At 35.3% G+C, this 17,625-nt stretch overlaps 3 protein-coding genes across 4 annotated transcripts; all 3 read right to left on the bottom strand.

Moving 5' to 3' along the window:
• LOC18775425 (cysteine-rich and transmembrane domain-containing protein A) lies at positions 243 to 1,751 on the bottom strand. The gene is made up of 3 exons (XM_020567075.1): positions 1,359 to 1,751; positions 1,041 to 1,218; positions 243 to 570 (listed from the first exon to the last, which is right to left on the bottom strand). The coding sequence occupies exons 1-3, from the start codon at positions 1,408 to 1,410 to the stop codon at positions 525 to 527; spliced, it is 276 nt and encodes a 91-aa protein (XP_020422664.1). The 5' UTR covers positions 1,411 to 1,751; the 3' UTR covers positions 243 to 524.
• LOC18772914 (nuclear envelope integral membrane protein 1) lies at positions 6,640 to 11,864 on the bottom strand. Of its 2 annotated transcripts, none has more exons than XM_020567249.1 (9): positions 11,691 to 11,864; positions 10,630 to 10,846; positions 9,998 to 10,155; positions 9,759 to 9,904; positions 9,516 to 9,578; positions 9,334 to 9,426; positions 7,944 to 8,105; positions 7,638 to 7,828; positions 6,640 to 7,303 (listed from the first exon to the last, which is right to left on the bottom strand). In XM_020567249.1, exons 1-9 carry the CDS (start codon positions 11,794 to 11,796, stop codon positions 6,994 to 6,996), a joined length of 1,446 nt encoding a protein of 481 aa, XP_020422838.1. In that variant the 5' UTR covers positions 11,797 to 11,864; the 3' UTR covers positions 6,640 to 6,993. The 2 variants fall into 2 exon arrangements, with proteins under 2 accessions (XP_020422838.1, XP_007208548.1); XM_007208486.2 differs by having other exon boundaries at positions 7,722 to 7,828; positions 11,691 to 11,863.
• Positions 13,969 to 17,225, bottom strand: LOC18772260. The gene is made up of 3 exons (XM_007205918.2): positions 16,233 to 17,225; positions 15,984 to 16,135; positions 13,969 to 14,440 (listed from the first exon to the last, which is right to left on the bottom strand). The coding sequence occupies exons 1-3, from the start codon at positions 16,483 to 16,485 to the stop codon at positions 14,297 to 14,299; spliced, it is 549 nt and encodes a 182-aa protein (XP_007205980.1). The 5' UTR covers positions 16,486 to 17,225; the 3' UTR covers positions 13,969 to 14,296.

Raw genomic sequence — 17,625 nt, 5'->3', positions numbered from 1 at the left:
AAACCAAAGCATCTCTATACATTAGCAAAGCACTATATTTGCCGACTATGAGCTGTATCCCAATGATACAAGTGGTAAGGCATCTATAGAATGCTACATCCATTATACAACACATCATGACATCCAACCCAAAAGATAATCCAAAAACAAGAATTCTGAACAAACAAGAAAGTCATAGAATTCCCAGATTTTGTCCATGAGGATTGTTCTAAAATCCTCAGAGACTTCATGTACATACTCTCTGAATCTGAACCATTAACTATAGAGAACGTAGTAAATTCATTTTGCTGATGAACAATAGCACGACAATGTCGAAAGTAAACTGTCATTCAATTCAGAAAGAAAATATCCTTACATAAATCCATCATATAATTCCCGGAGTCTGCATTACATATTGCCAAACTAAACAGCACTGTTAAACATATTGCCAGACACTACAGCTTATCCTAAACTTGAATGAGACTTTACCCCAACCTAAAGCAATCGTGAACGAATCATCAAAGATTAAATCGTCCAGATTTCCATCAGAAGCACGCGTCCAAAAGGCAACAACAGCAAAGTGCTGCTAAACTGCAAGACATTTAGATCAAAACAAACTATGTCAAGGATCATATATAAAGTCCTTACGAGGCTTCAACTTAAAACAAAACAAAACCGGGATGTTGAAGTTTCAGATCCACCAAATATCCAATTCAAAATCAACATGTAAAACAAGCATCAATTTCATCAGGAATATGAAATGCACTTTCCTATACTGTCATGCAACAACACTCACTAAAAAAATTACAAAGAAATTAAACAAACAAACAAAAGAGGAATTTTTTTACCATCAAAACAAATATCAATTTCTTCAGGCATAAAAATTACACCTTATTTTAGACTATTAGGCAACAATCACTAATAAAAAATTTTAAAAAAAAATCAAACACACAAACAAAAGGGTAAATCTTTAACCAACAAAATCGTGCCATCTCATAATTACGAGTCTACATCAATTTATTAAGATATGCTAAGAGAAGAGCGAGGGAGAGGAGCCTTACCATCCTTCAAGCAAACCAGCACTTTCTTTCCTAGGAGGGGGCTGCTGAGCATACTGGGGAGCATAGCCTTGCTGTGGGTACCCTTGTTGTGGGTAACCCTGTGGAGGAGGGTACTCCTGCTGAGGGTAACCCTGTGAAGGGTACCCTGGTGGAGGGTAAGCATCCTTTGGAGGATAACCTGTTTGATGATCAATAGTTGTTAGTATTATTATGAAAAAACCAAAACAAAAAACTGATCACTGAAAAACAAAATTGAAGAAACCAAAATCAAAATCAAAAGATCCCAAAGGAACAAACAACATGCAGCTTGATACAGACCTTGTGGAGGAGGAACACCAACTGGAGCCTGCTGCTGATTGTAGTAACTCATCTTCTCTGAATCTCTCTTTGTATTTCTCTGTTGAGACCAAAAAGACCTTCTTTTTAAGACTTTTTTAGAACAAATTAGCAACTGAGTTTTGATTGAATGTTGAAAAAGTTGAGATATTTGAGAGATTTTATAAGACTTTTGAGAGTCGGCTAAAGCTCGAGGACTGAACCTGAAACCAAATTTCCTCTGAAAACCTATAAGCTCAAGAAACTGATTCTTAAGACGCGGTGAGAGACGCGGTTTCCACGCTGCTTTAACAGCACACAAAAGGAGAAATGATGCGAATTTACGTAGTGGATGGGTTCGAAAGAATATTTTCTTTTCTTTTTCCAAATATTTACCGTCGTCCTACTAATTTCTAGTGACTAGTGTTAATACTCTAGAGTCTATAATAAATAAATAAATAAACCTAACAACAACAACTCGACTGAGTCCTTTACACTGGTTGTATCAGAAAAATTAGGGGTTTCTTGTTATAAGATAAAAGATTCTTGTTTGGTGTTAATCTATACGAAAATGGGAAATTTTTTTAATTAAGAAAATAATGGAAGATAAGAACTAGCAATGCGTTTGGATGAATGAATTGAAAATTGTATAGAATTCTTAAATTACGGAATTTGGATCTTTATAGTTTAAATTTCTTACAATTAATAATTTAAAGTGTTTGGATTTATTATGTATATCAAATTTTTTAAATGACAAAAATTACGGAAAAAAAAAACGAATTCTTGCTCAATATAAATTGCAAAATGACGTCTTTTTTAGCAGAAATTAAACTTAGAACTCTCGGTCCCCATATTCCACGGTTTTTTTTGCGAGTCATTTAATAAGTTTTATAAATAATTCGGTATAAGTCCAATTCTTATGATAGAAATATATATATTATTTATTTATTATATTTATTTTCATGTTCCAATTATGCCTTTATGATTTAAATCCGGAAAGACTAATTTATATCATAATAATTAGCTAATTAATACAACTATTGATTCTGATTGCAATTCACAAAGGGGTAAGAAATTAATTTTAGGCCAATAATTACTATATTTGAACTTATAGTTAATTATGATTTGAATTTATAAAATATTTTCTTGTCTATCCATTTTAATTTTGAAAATCTTATAAATTTCCTATAATCTTTCTTGTTCATCTTCTTCTTTCTTCTTCCTTCTTTTTCTTCTTACAATCCTATGGAGGAGGTATAATTATCTATGAACTAGGAATATACATGAATGTTAATTAGGAATGGATAGGTAAATTACCTATGGAGGAGGTATACATATGAATGTTATTTATCTATGGAGGAGGTATACATTTAAATGTTAATTACCTATGGAGGAGATATATGATATGAAATTACCTATGAAGGAGGTATACACAAACTTGCAAAGCAGGTAAATCAAACCACCCAAAGACATACATACCTCACCATTTGGTATTCACTGGTTGAAAGCGTTTGATAAATTGAGATTAATAGTAGAAATGTGATATTAAATTATTGATTGCAGTAATTAATAAAATTTAGAAGATTGACTGTACAATGAAAACATGTGTAAATGTTTTAAAAACAGTGGCCAAGGCTTTGCATAGTTGGCTTGCCTGTTGAGTCGATGGATCCAATTCTACGTCAAAAGAGAGATGAATTGCATTCATAGTGCAAACTCAAATTTGGACCTATATCGAAAGACCCCTGAGTTTTATGTTAAGTTGCCAAACAACGGAAATATTAATTTCTCCTTTTCAATTTCTGACTTTAGCTAAATTTCAAATTATTTTCCTCCATCTAAACAAAGAGTAGGAGAATATTAATGAAAACAAATAGAATAGCTTCGGTCATAAAGGAGAAAAACTTCTATTTTGTGGGAATAGACCTATTTTGTTATTTCCAATGTTTCATCATATATGTGATAATTTTTCCCCATAACGGGAATGTAATTGGTCAGAATAGCAAAACAATGATATTCCCATTATATACAAATTCTTTGCATGATATTCTCATTACATACAAATTCTTTGCATTTATCTCACACTCAAGTAACTCATTTTCAAAAGTCAATTGTGGTCTCTATCATGGACTCGGATTCTCTGCTCTAATTTTCTCTACCATGATCTGCTTGACTTTGGTCTTTCACATGCCACCCATTAACATTTAATTTAAGGGACTTAAAAGTTGACACATCATTCTTCAAACAAAAAATTACTCCTAATTTAAAAAAATAATAATAATAATACCCCCAACCCGACTAACATCAAACTTAACATCGTCTCCCTTTTTTTATTTTTTATTTTCCTACCGTCTTACCTTAGCACGTCTTCTTCTTGCCGTTTCTCCAAAAATTCTGTAATCACAATCCCTTATCTTTTCTCTATCAAAATAAATAAATAAATATATAAATATTTCCATATCCATTGATTCGGGAAAATAACCATAACTCATCAGTCAATAAACCTTACAAAACAATCACAATATCTAGGTCTTGAAATGTAATTCCTCTTTTATCCAGGAAAACAACAAAGGATTTTTTTTTCCCTTCAACCACCCTCATCACATCAAACGATATTGTTCGCTTTGGGTCCCCTTCTCTGCCCTCACGATTTTGTTTCTGGGAGCTCACGAGCAACTTCCCAATAGGTCACTCATCCTGCGATTGCTCTAGCCCTCAACTCGCTTAACTTCGGAGTTCCCATGACTCCGAAGCCAGTGAGCTCTCAAAAGACCTCGTGCTAAATGGATGCGGGTATGCACATATAAGGCACATCACCCTCTCTCCGTTGGTTGATGTAGAATCTTACATCTTGCCACGTCTTTAAGTAAGATGAAAAAAAATAAAGAAAATGAGGACTTCTACACACAGAAATAAAGAAAAAAAATCTATTTTACATAAAATGGTTGAGAGATTTTTTCTTTATGAGTCCACCTTGTCCATACAGGTCATTCCATTGGAGGAGCTTCTTCATATTTGTCGACTCTGAGGACACACTTGAGCATATCTGATGGCATCGATTTCAATATTTACAGGAATTAATTGTAGATTTACTCCTAAACTTGTACCTTAATTTTAATTTGCACTCTCATTTTTTTTGTTTGAAAAATTAGGTACACTAACTAATTTTTATTGCCAATTTCCCCTCCTTTCTATATCAACACATTTTATTCAATTTGCCTTAAATATGAGGGCAATTTGGTTATTTTATTTGTTAAAAAAAAAAAAAATCATTTTTAATAAACCGGGGCCCATCCACTTCATCTCTTGGAGCTCGAATGTGGGAAAGAGAAGGGGGTTGGAGGGGGAGAGAGAGAGAAAGAGAAGGGGAAAAAGGGAGGCAACGGCCGCGGAAGGTGAGGAAGGTCTGTTGGTGGGGGAGATGGGTTTGGGGTGGAGAATGGAGAGTGGCTTGCCGTGGTGGTCATGGGGGAGAAGAAAATGGGTGGTTGCGGGCTGGGGTTCTGGGGTTGGGGGCAGAGAGAGGAGCAAAAGAAATACCGAGGTCAAGGAAAACGGCTAAGATTTGGGATCAGAACTAGTTTTTTGGATCATTATTTTGACTATGCAATAAATTTGACATTTCTCCTAATTTTCTGTTGCAGTGCAGATTGTAGACGTTTGTTGAAAAAGCCCAGAAGCAAAATTTCTTTTTGGACGTTGTTTTGCAAATTACAACTGATGTTTTTGTTTTTGGCCTGACAAATTACAATTGATTAAGCGGGGGATGGGGGTGAAAAAACAGAAAGGGGGGAGGGAGAAGAAATCTGGTGATATGCATTTGATCTGTCTGCTGCTTAGCTTGTTGTTGGTTTCCAAGCTTACAGAAGATGAAAATTATATGGTCAACTTAAAAATCTTTTGTAATTTGTCTTGTTCCTTACATTTATTATTAGGCCATCCACCACATTTCAAGATTTAATCAGTTTGGTTGATAGATGTGGTGGCATATTACTACACTTAGGTTTCACAAGTTGGGTTTTTGATTGCTTAAAATGGGTTTAATCAGAAATTGATTTCCTTAAAATGCTTGAGTTGGGTGATTACAACATTGGAAATGGTGCTTTAGAAACTGATGAACATGGATATTGCTTAAGGAGCCTACAAGTATGCGTCGGAGATATTGAGGAAGAAGCAATCTGTGGGTTCTGGGTTCATTTGGGGGGTTTCTGGGGGGGTCTGTGATGGGGGAGGAGGATGGGTCTGTGGGTTATGGGTTCGTTTTGGGGTTGGAGTTTGCAGGTGGTGGTCATGGGGGAATGTGGGGGAAGGAGTGAAGGGTGGTGGTACGGGGAATGGGAGGAGAAGAAAACCGCAGGGTGGGTCCTTAGGAATTTTTTTATTTTATATTTTATTTTAGTTCTCTTTTTCTTTAATTTTTTTCAATTTTTTTTTTAATGATTTGACCGATTATTGAATGAGATGTTGTTGATTTAGACGATAGGGGGAATTGGCAATAAAAATTAGGTCATGTACCTAATTTTCTAGAAGAAAAAAAAGACTGAGAGTGCAAATTGAAAATAGCATACAAGTTTAGGGAGTAAATTGACAGTTAAACTCTATTAACAATATTAAACAACCAAAGCTCCACCACTAAACAAACATTGTAACAACCAGAATGGATTGTGATTATAGACAGGAAGAAAACGTGTGACAAGAAGAAGGAAGAAAAAAGAAGAAAAAAGGGATATGACATTAAGTTTGACATTAGGATATTGTTTTTCCTTTTTCAGTTAGGAGTAAATTGGGTTTTTGCTTGAAGAATGATGTGTCAACTTTTAAGTCCCTTAAATTAAATTTTAATGAGTTGGCATGTGGAGAACAAAAATAAAACAGAAAAAATCATAATAGAGGATCCAAATCCCTCTATCATAACCAAAACGAAAATAGGGGAAAATAGATTATCATTTTTTTGATATGGAGGAAAATAGATTGTTTATGGATGCATATATGTTCTTTTACTATTTTAATATTAAAATTTGTTTATACAGTTATAAGATTTTTAGGAAATAGTTTCATTTTTAATTGTAATTTTCATAGAAAATGAGAGAAATATTCATTAAGTCCATATCGTGACCCTCGATAAGGGTGTTGATATTCACAGAAGATATTTTCGTAATTCTGTTCATTAAGAAAACATTTTTATCTAAAAACAAATAGATTGACAAAAACACTTCGTATCAACGTTGGCGCTTGACAAGTAACTCAGTTCCCATTAAGAATTGCAAATGAGAAACAGACAGCATTTAATCCCATAGAAAAAGAATTAGATATAATTTAATTTTTTGAATGTTAATCACAAAATAAATTGTACAAGTAATACTACAAATTGTTAAATTTTAGATTTCCGGGTTACATCATTGCGAGAGAGAGCCAAAAAATCAGCCTACTGTTAACTTAAACAACAATCCGTTCCATACAGCCTACAGGTTGCTCAAAAATAATGAACTGCACAAAACTATGGAATTTACAACATCACAGTTGTTCCTACTTCTTCCTTCCAGACTATGTCCAAACACACATCTCGGTTTCTTTCCAACTTAACTTTGCCCATGCCGACATTGCGAAGGACCTGTTGTCAGCTGCTTGCCTAGCACCACTAAAGAAGCCACCAACGGCGCGGTTGATCAGCAACTTTTCTCGTGCTCCGGGGGGCTACACTGATTCTATCTACATTTGAGGAGCACCATCTGTGAAAATCAGGAGAAGAAGCAAGTTCCTGCAAGGCATTGTTTGTCGTCTCTGCGGTGAACATTTCCCACTCTTCTTTTGAGAATTTTCTCCTTTCAGGTGTGGTGTGGAAGGTAGAAGCAAATAACCCCGAATCTGACAGTGGAGAAGGCGGAGAAGGTGGAGAATCAGGAATCTCCAATCTTCTGCTGTTCTTTCTGGGTGATTTCGACAATTTCCTGCAGGAACATTCCGTACATATCATGAATGGGCAAATAAAATCACAAAAAATCAAAAGAAAGTTAAGAAACATGCATGAATTATGAAACTGTAGATCATGTGATACAAGTTTGGAGAATTCAAAAGATCATTACAAGCATGTATAACATCCACAAGTTATATATTATCCTTTTGATTACTAGAAAAATGAGAAATGAGTATCCATTTTTGTTATAACACCCACACTTGTACCTATTCGCACTTCAAGCATTATTGGCATCTGGAGACAACTCCTAAGTAAGTGTTTACTTAGATTGTCGATAATGACAAAGGAATAGTTTGGTGGTTACTTACATTGTAGATATTGACGAAGGAAATGATGGCAGATCATAGTAATGGAAGGCCATGACTACGCTCCAGAACGGGAAAGACAGATACCTGTACACACGACGGAGGAATCTCCATCTAAAGATTTTCTTCAATATTACCGATACTAAGAATCCAAATACTGTAGCTTCCGCTGCCAGTAGGTGATCAGCAGAACTCTGAAAAGCAAAGGGATACAAAAAAAATCACTTTCTAGAAAATGAGACATTTACATGTTAACTGCTATTGAAATTTTGATAGACGATAATTGAAGTGTAGGCTGATACAACATACCTGAAAGGTCATAAGAGCACCCACAATTTGGATGGACCAATAAACAAACTGAGATGTCATTATATCAATTGATCCATCTTCTGTCAGAACCAGTTTGCGGACTGCCCAGAAGCCCAACCATGCTCCAGCCAGAAAAACGAAAGCCAGAAGAAATATAGCCAACTGCAAAACATTTAAAACATTTCCAAAGTATTACCCCAACAGTTACTGCATAATCCTTAGTGTTTGGGTCGCAACAAAAATAAAATAAGGTGCAGCAAGATCTCTTAAATAATTCATATGATACAAAGGTCAACTCCAGGGTATCATGTGAATGAAGAATGTAAAGTATTCATAAAGTAATTCACCCAAAGAAAAAGATATGCAAGTCCCACATACAAAACATATAACCTAAATATAATAAAAGCAACAACAATAACTAGCATCAATGACCCACATAAAGAATAATTGTGTGACTTCAGGCATATCTTGAGAATCAATAACCTTTTTTCTGATCCATCAACCATTACACACCTCAAGTGACTAAGACTTCAGATGCAAGATGAAAACCGTAATATAACAAAAGCAAGAACAAGAATAACTAATATCAGATGACACATGTAAAAAACGACAGTGTGCTTCCAAGCCTCTGAGGTATCATGCCATTCAAAAACTTGAATTTTGATTTGGCATCAATTAGTACACACCTGAATAAAACTAAAATCCAAGATGGTAAGAGTAATGGAGTAGTGCAGAATTATAAGCACATCTTACCTGAAAGAGAATATAGAGTACATCAAAACCAAAAGGCATATCAAAGAGTTCATATTTATTAGAGAGAGATATTTAACAATTCATACTTTGTTGGGAAACGATGTTTACCGGTTCATATCTTATTAGAGCATATGCAACTATATGCCGAAGTCCATGCAGATACGAGAGAATTTGTTTCCCCTAATAGATGGCTGTTTATTGATTATTCCAGGCAGATCACTTAAAACTACCTTCTTTTTTCAATAAAGCAACTTGAAACTGCCTACAATAACTTTATTTTAAATAAAAACAAACTCTAAGGCCAGCTTCATTGGGTAATCAACCGAAGTTTCCATAGTGCCCTCGATTCTTATGGTTGTTTAAACTTGCAACAACAACAAAAAATTAATCACTATATTCGGCCGAGTAAACCAGCTAACTCAACAATTCCAGAAGATGAAAATAAAGAAATGACCAATGTGGTAGCTTCCTACAAGTAGCAAAACAGAAATCACAAATCATTTCAAATATAATAAAGGCTTTCAGCAAAACATGACCAAGATATGTAATCGAATAATCTGGATGGAAAATTACAAAGGCATTTTGCTTTATGGTGGACATACCAGGGCAACTATCAGAATAATTCAAGATCACTTACAGGATTATACATGTCTTCACTAACTCCAATCTCGGTGAGTATTGAACGCAATAACCCAGGTATGTAGCGGAGGAGAAAAGATCCCAAACCAACCTGATAAATTGTAAGAATTACATGGATCATAATCATGTAAATGAAAACCAAAGAAAGGTAAATAACTGAGCTTTGAATTTGATACATACCAAAGACGAGTATACAAAAATTGCAAGAGAGTTCTTCCGACCAGTTGGGAGAAGCTTCATCCCCTGCAAACAACCAGAAAAAAAATAAAATGTCTGCTAATCAGTTATATCTTCTTGGATGACTCTACGGACTTCCTCGGACATATAGCAATCTTATCAAGGATGCGGATTACATAGGTAGCTTTAAAATGGTACATAAAGTAAACATGACATGATTAGTACTGGAAAAGAAGATTACATTACCTGAAAAAGTACAATCAATATGACAAGGACCACCCCTATTGCCATTCCACTGCTGTAATAAAATACTAATGATTTGCTCAGGAGGGACGCCAAGCTCATAATGATTATGCCCAATATCAAAAATATTAGGCGATACCTAAAAAATTCTGCAAAATATAACATTAGTGAAATGATCACTAAATGTAAGGATTAGAGTAAGAGGTAAAGTTATATATGTATATTAGGCTAAGAAGAGTTACCTTCTTCAATGGACACCTCAAAGCTCTCTAACGATGAACCAGCTGTCCGTATATCTAAGAGTTTGTGCTCAAAGGGTGACATGGACCCAGACCAGGAGACCTTGGCAACCTTCTCCCACTGGCTGTGAGGGCACATCCCTATCCCCAGAGACGTATTTCTGCGACAAAATATTAAAAAATTTCTTATGTAAAAAATAAATGCACTGGTACTGTATTCTTCGCTGTTTCTGTTTTCTATCAAAACTAAATCTTTATTCCAAGCTGGGGATTACATTACGAGAAACAAAATTACTCGGTTGATAGCTGATGCATTCTGGTCAGAATATGAAAATAGAAGTTCAAAATACATTTGTAATGAAATAAAATAAGGCATTTGTAAACTTTCACTATAATTTTAACAATGCCATAACTGGAAACTGTTATACACTATAAAGCACACAAGAAACTCTACCAAGCATATGCACTTCACAATCATAAATCTAACAGTATGATAAAATGTTTCATTATAACAAAACAAAATTCAGAGACATTGACATTATCATATCCATTCAGTTAAATAAGTCCTGCATGCACGATGTGTGACAAGCAATTAGTATTAACAACTTATAAGGCCCACAATATTGATGACTCACCTGTGGAGACAAACCTCAATGGCTGGTATGCGAATGCTTGAATTTGTTGCTGATATCTTCAGCTTCGCAGTGTTGGCAAACTTTCCAAGATATTTAAGCCTTGACAATCCACGGATATGAACTCTTTCACACAACACTAAAGTGCCAGGCTTGGAACCAGGAGAATTTTTTACTGGCATGCCATGAGATAATTGTAACCTAGCAGACTCGGCAGCAACTGCAAATGAAAAAGATAAGAAAGGGGTATGAGTACCCAAAGTGTAAAACTTCTCAGTCACCATGAAATAGGTCATTGACATCTGCCTAAAGGAACTAATCTCCGAAAGATGTCCAGCAAATCTGTTAAGAGCCCATGGGTAGAACTTGCCCCTAAAACCGGCTTGTAAAGGAAGGGTGCCCAAGAGCTCTTAAACCACCCTAGGACAGGTTATTTTTCCAATGTGGGATCTTGAGTCCTACCAAAAGCTTTCATCTAGGAGGCACATTTTGGTTCCGAAAAGAAAATCCTACTTTAATACACTCGACACCTATAATGTAGCAGTGGTATCAGAAAGAATAAACTGATATAATCAAGCATCACACACACACACACACACACACAAAAGATTCCATGGAAGTAGTAAGCAATACAAAAATATTTAGTATCCTAAACCAAAATATATAGTAATATGTAAGAAAACCCACAAATTTATATTCAGAAAATCAGAAAATACTTCTGTTGCCACAAGGAAAATGCAACACCAAACCAAAATTTGAAATTTTCCATGGTCTTGATTCTTAAGAAAAATTAAGTAACCAAATAAACAAGTGTCCTCCCATTTTACAGGGAAAACCTATATTTTGAGTTCGAATTCTTGGCAAATTCGTAGCAAAAGATTCAAAATTTCAACTTTCTTCTTTTTCCTCAGTAAGCTCAGCAACCCAGCAACACAAACATTATAAACAAAACATTAATTTCAGGGTTTCAAATTTCTGTTTATAGTAATAAAAGCCCTAGATTTTATAACTTCATAGTGTGGATAAGCGCAATAAAATGTGAAGATTAATGGAAAAGAAAGTACCTAAAGAAAGCTCACTGGATGGTTCCACAGAGGACAAAAACGGGAATGAGAAAAACAGGAGCCAGAGAACGCAGGCGGAGATCCGACCCGGTTCAGCAGAAGCCATGGTTTCTTGGTTGTTCCGAGTGACAGAGAAGAAGAGAGGGGAAAAGGCGCGCGTTGAAATTACGTTGGCAAGAAGGGAGTTTGCTATTTTGAAACGGATAGAATCTTTTCTTTTATATTGGGCCCAACCGACGCCAGTGAGCCGTGGCTGAGACGTGTTTGATATTAGCACGCTGGGCTTTGTTATAAAAAAGAAAAAAGAAAAAGTCTTTAAGGGCTGGATTTAACAATTGGAATTTGGATTAAATCCGGCTTGAAGCCCAGGCTGCGGTAAATGGGTTAAGCCTAGAATGATAGTTCCTTCCTTCCGGCCAAATTATAAATAAATAAGACATTGAACCCATTCTCATGTGTAAATAAAAGAATGATAGTTTAACAGTTGTCTTGGCTTTTATTATCATTCAAGGGCTAAAATATCGATGATTTTGGAAATATTGATGGTCTAAAAACACATAAATTTTGATGGTATCGGGAAACTATCGATATCGGTACAAATTAAATAAAAACCACGAAAATTGTAAGAAAAATTTGAAAATTTTTATTGAAATTTTAGATGATGTTTATTTAGTCAATTATCTATTAGTTTATCACACACAAATTGAAAGGAAATGCATTGCATGATGGGTTTAACTGATTTAAGTTGATTATATAGCTAAAAAACACTGTGAATGTATTAAATATATAGTAATTAATGAAAGAAGATTAAATACGCCGTAATCATTTATCTATAATGATTTGCTACAATATTTTACACTTTACACATTGCATGGTAAGATACATTAGTGATTTAGTACCACATAGAGTTCCTATGAGGTTCAAAATTTTCACTATTTTCATCATCTCTATGTGTAGAGTAAGAGTACTTTGTAAGAGGTGGTGAGTAGTTGAAAAGGAAAGGTCACATACTCATCTGAAAATCTAATATTTCAAAAATAGCTCGAAAAAATACTATAAATATAAATAGTTTAGCTTATTAACACAAAAACATCAACAAAATGGTGGTTAAGGCGTCGAAGAAGTGGAATGGCAAGGGTTTGAAACCCCATTTGCGTGTGTGCTCTTTGAGAAATTGTCAACATCAATATTTTCTGAATATAAACAATAATAATATTTTAGTCCATGCTACCACCAACTAAGTAACCAAAAGAAGAAAATTTGCAATTATAAAGAACAAAGTTTCTACTAAGTTTTTTTCTTTTATACAAGAGACATTGGGAATAAAAGATTCAAAGACAATACCTCAAATGCAAATATAACTGCTCTTAATTACTTAACCTACAAATCCTTTACAGATTTTTACTGAGTTTTAAAGAAGAAAGATGTAATTTAAGATGGGCGTGCATGTGCATCAACAATAGTTGACAAGGAGAATACAGCTTAAAAGAGGGTTTTGATTAAAGATGGGCGTGCATCGACAACAGTTGACAAGGAGAAATGAATCATTGTTCAATGATTCAATCAAAGAAACATGAGCTTGCTAATTGTACACCTTTTTGCAAAGAGGAAGTTAGTGGACGGAGCACTAGAAAAAATAAAAATAAATAAAATAAAATATATTGGCAGTTCTTTGTTTTGTAGTGCACTGTAAAAAGGCGCATTCGACTCGTTTGACCACAACCCTAATAGAATAATGTATTCTTCATCAAATATTTTTAAATATTTTTACATGTACCAGTTGAATGGCTCACAGTAAAATTCAATCTTTATATCTATAAGTCTATGCCGTCTTGTCACCATGGAACATTTGCACTGTAGAGCCATAAATCACACAGAAAATAATTAAGACCGTCCAAGAAATCACGCAAATGACTTCATGCATTTGTGGGAAATGCTGGTAGGCTGCGATTATTGAACCCAATACATCACATAATAATGCAAAATTAAAGCTCTTCTGCATCCGCCCATCAGCCTTTGCAGTTGCATGCAGTGCAGTATGGGGAAGTAAATGCCAGTGCAAGTCTTTGAAGCAAGTCTTTCAAAAACTTGCTTATTAAACACACTTTCTTTTGAAACTGCAGCATCCCATCCAATCCATTTAATTCATCAATTAATTAGTTTGTAAGATCAGGACCAGTGCTACTACTGCAGCAATTTCAACTATCTAGCGTGTTAATGTTCTCTGGACTTATGTTGTTTGGCGGACCTACCAAAGATGGTGAAAAACCGAAGTTAATTAACCTAACAAAATGGAAATTAAGTGCATGACTTGCAGCTAATTACAATCAAAGAAAAGGGTTAATCTAATCTGCAAGAGTCGTATACGTGTCCAAGTTGAACGAGTTACATACATGACATCAAACTCTGGAACCCTATCGGACTATAGCTAGCAAAGGCCTATCGTCTAAAACAGCAAAAGAGAATATGAAGGTACTGGAGAAAGAGCTGCTGCTGCTCTGATGGTTTTTCGAATTTATTGGTGGGAGAGAAATTGACATGCAGAGAAATCAAGGGCTCTGATGAGATCATGATTCATGATCGTACATGTGGTGCGTATATATATTTCAAGTTCCAATCTCTGCAATGCTCTGCAAGGCTGGCCTCCATTGCCCCCCAACACCACCACCTCCACCTCCGTGATTCCTTGCCACATTTCTGTAGCTGCTGCTTGTGCTACTGCTGCCACCATTGCTTCTCACACGCTCCATCTGCCAAAAGAAAAATTGAAAATGATAAATAAAGGAGATATTTGAGCATGTGCAATATTTACACGCACGGACGCACCATGAGACAATGACAATTCATACAAACAAAAATTCTGAAGAGGGTCGATTATAAGAGTTGAGTTCTATCCTAATATAGATAATTTGGGATAAATCAAAAAGTTATAACAATAGTTTGACGTAATCCTCGCATTATGTCTATTTGATATCAAAGTTGAATAAAATTAAGTAGAAATAAAATTTTCTCAACGCATTAAACAGGATGTAGATAAAATAAATTTAAAAAACATTAGATGTGTATATGTCCTTGTTAATGACAACTTTCTGTTTCATTAATATAATGTTAAGCAAGTTTTGAAGGTCACCCAACCCAACTAAACCTGTTTACCTAGAAGTACGTCTAACTCAAATATTAAACAGTGTCTTCTAAGAAAAGCATAATTTGGTCATGTGGTTAGGAGTTGAGAACTTCAATCAGTGCCAATATTGGTAAAGGGTAAGTGAATTCTCAGCCCCACCAAAAAATATTCAAATGTATGAATAATCAAGTGGAAATTTCGCAAATCAAAAAGTGAGTTCATGACAAAGGCCATGCCAATAATTGTACGTGCCCTTAGAAACCAACCCTAAAACAAAAGAAGAGAAAGAACTTTTACAAACTGAAAACATGTGTAGCTTGAAATTTTTTTTTTTTCTGGCCCACATGTTATGCACTTTAAATTCATTGCATGATTAGTGGCATCGTACATAGTGGCCACCGTTCCTTATTGTCAAATATGGCAACATAAAATTCCTAATGGCCACCATTCCTTATTCATAATTCACATTTTGATACATAAACGAGTTATACCACGGGAGTTATATCACGTGACCGTATTTTTATCTTATTTTTGAAGCGTGATATGTATAGCTGTTGCAAAAACTAAAGATTCTTACATATTTCTATCCTGAGGAAAGTTTCTGACAAAAATAAAACGTGTTACCAAAAAAACCCACATGCCTTGAGATCCGTGGGTTTAAAGTAAGATCAGATTCTTCGAATTACAGACAATAATTTACTTAATTCACCAGTCAGAAATTTCAGAAAACTCAACATCTCTGACCTTCTGTAAAACCCCTTTGGATCGAAAAGATGCTTTGATGAGTTGAAATGACAAATAAAAAGAAGATGCCCTATAAACCAAACCACGAACCAACCACAAGCATAGGGCCTACAATATGCCCTATAAACCAACCACAGACAAAGTCCTACAAAATGCTTGATATCCGAGCTTCATATTATATGAGTTTATGACATCAAATTTTGAATCACCAAAACTTCCCAAATGAGTATTATGAGTTCATATGATTCAACAATAATTATAGGGTCTCCAAAAGTGTAAATTTGTTATAAAAGTAGGTTAGATTTGTTAGTCAGAGCAATGAGTGCGTCATATATACTTCAATTTTAGTTTTGCTTTTCATAAATTAGATTATTTTAAACTCACACTCATATTAAACAAAAAATTGTAAAGTTTTGCATGGTTACCTTGATGGAGTTGTGGTTCTCGGACTTCAAATTTGGATTTGGATTCGGACCACCCAAGTCTTTCATCCTCATTTCCAGGCCAGGCCCGCCTGTATCCTTCAGCAATTTCCCCAGCTTCACAGATTTTTTAGCAGCAAACTCCTTCAACACATCTGTATACATATAACAAAAGAGAGAAATTTCTTTTTAAAAACATTTCGTCCTAAACAAAGCGAAAGGCAAATAAAAAGCGTGGCGATAAACATTGACCTTCGAAACTGATGAGGCGATAAACCTGTCCAATAAGCAGAGTGTCGTCTGGTCTGAGAAGCTTGAGCTGCTTCACAGGGGCCCCATTCTCAGACTTCATGGTGGGAGAGGCGATGAGAAGAGCCACGTAGTGGCCTGGGTTGGAAGTCATGACCTCATGGGCGCTCACAGACCAGTAAATTCTCTCCACCTTGTTGCTTCCCGGGTGCTGAATCAGCACCGTCGCCGCCTCCGCCGCTTGGCAATTACCCATCTCGAATGTGATCTCAAGACTCCAAATTTATAAGAACCCTTCCGTTGATTTGCTCTGTTTTTTGTTGGGTTGCTCTGTTTTTGGGTGTTTCAGGTGCAAAATGGAACTTTAATGCCGATGGGTTTGCTCTATGGAGCTCTAAATATGAATACAGGGGGTATGGTGACAGAAGGTGACGTGGAGGCTGAGGTTTTGGGGGTCCCCTATTATTAGGGACGGCCTTTTACTCTGCACACCCAGTTAATGGTCTCTGACCCTTTCACGTTCACCAACGCACGTCAAGAATCAAAGGGATGTGACAAACTGACAAACACAAAGACCTCGATCGCCCAATCCAATACCAAGAAACCCAAGAAAAAAAAGATTAAAATTAAAATTATAAATAAATAAATAGGATTATGGAAGCTGGAAATTTCAGAGCCAAGAGTTGGGTGTGCAGAGGAAATTAGAGGAAGAAGAAGGGTGCTGCTGGGTGCTTATAATATAGTGTAGATTCTATGTCAACGTTGAGATGGTGGTGGTGATGAAGAGGATGCGTACTTAGGATGGTGAAGAAAATGAAAGGCATATTATGGTTGAACACCGAACTGCAGAAGAAAAAAGAAAAGCAAATATAATGGCAGCAGACGTGTTCGATCTGCAAAACCACCTGGGTTGGCTCTACAGAGGAGTGGGGACTCTGGGGGCAGGGGACCCCACTGGATCTTAAAGCTCAGGTTCAATGATCCCAGTAATTGATCTGATCAAAATTTAAGGCTTTGCTTCTGATTTATATTGCACACATAAACAAATTTCACAATGTATATATGTTTGATTTACATCGTTTGTGTTACTATTTATAGACGGCATGATTCACATATTTTATACTGTATTCATGTATAAATAGAAGTGTCATATTATGAGATTGATAACAACAACACGTGACAATATGACTGTTATTACCAAATACGAATAATTTTGGGATATTTAATTATATATATCTATTTTTAATACTAATGATATAGATATATAGATATATCTTACATAATTTAATTTCTATAAATAAATTCAAAAAATGACATCTTGTCTTATTAAATTTAATTTTGATTATTAAATTACTTTAATGTCCTATTGAGTGTTTTTTATTATTTTTTTTGTTTT

This window comes from Prunus persica, chromosome G6 (assembly GCF_000346465.2).
Source record: "Prunus persica cultivar Lovell chromosome G6, Prunus_persica_NCBIv2, whole genome shotgun sequence".
Classification (NCBI taxonomy): domain Eukaryota; kingdom Viridiplantae; phylum Streptophyta; class Magnoliopsida; order Rosales; family Rosaceae; genus Prunus; species Prunus persica.
The sequence above is the reverse complement of the archived record's forward strand: the minus strand, read 5'-3'. Positions and strand labels throughout refer to the sequence as shown.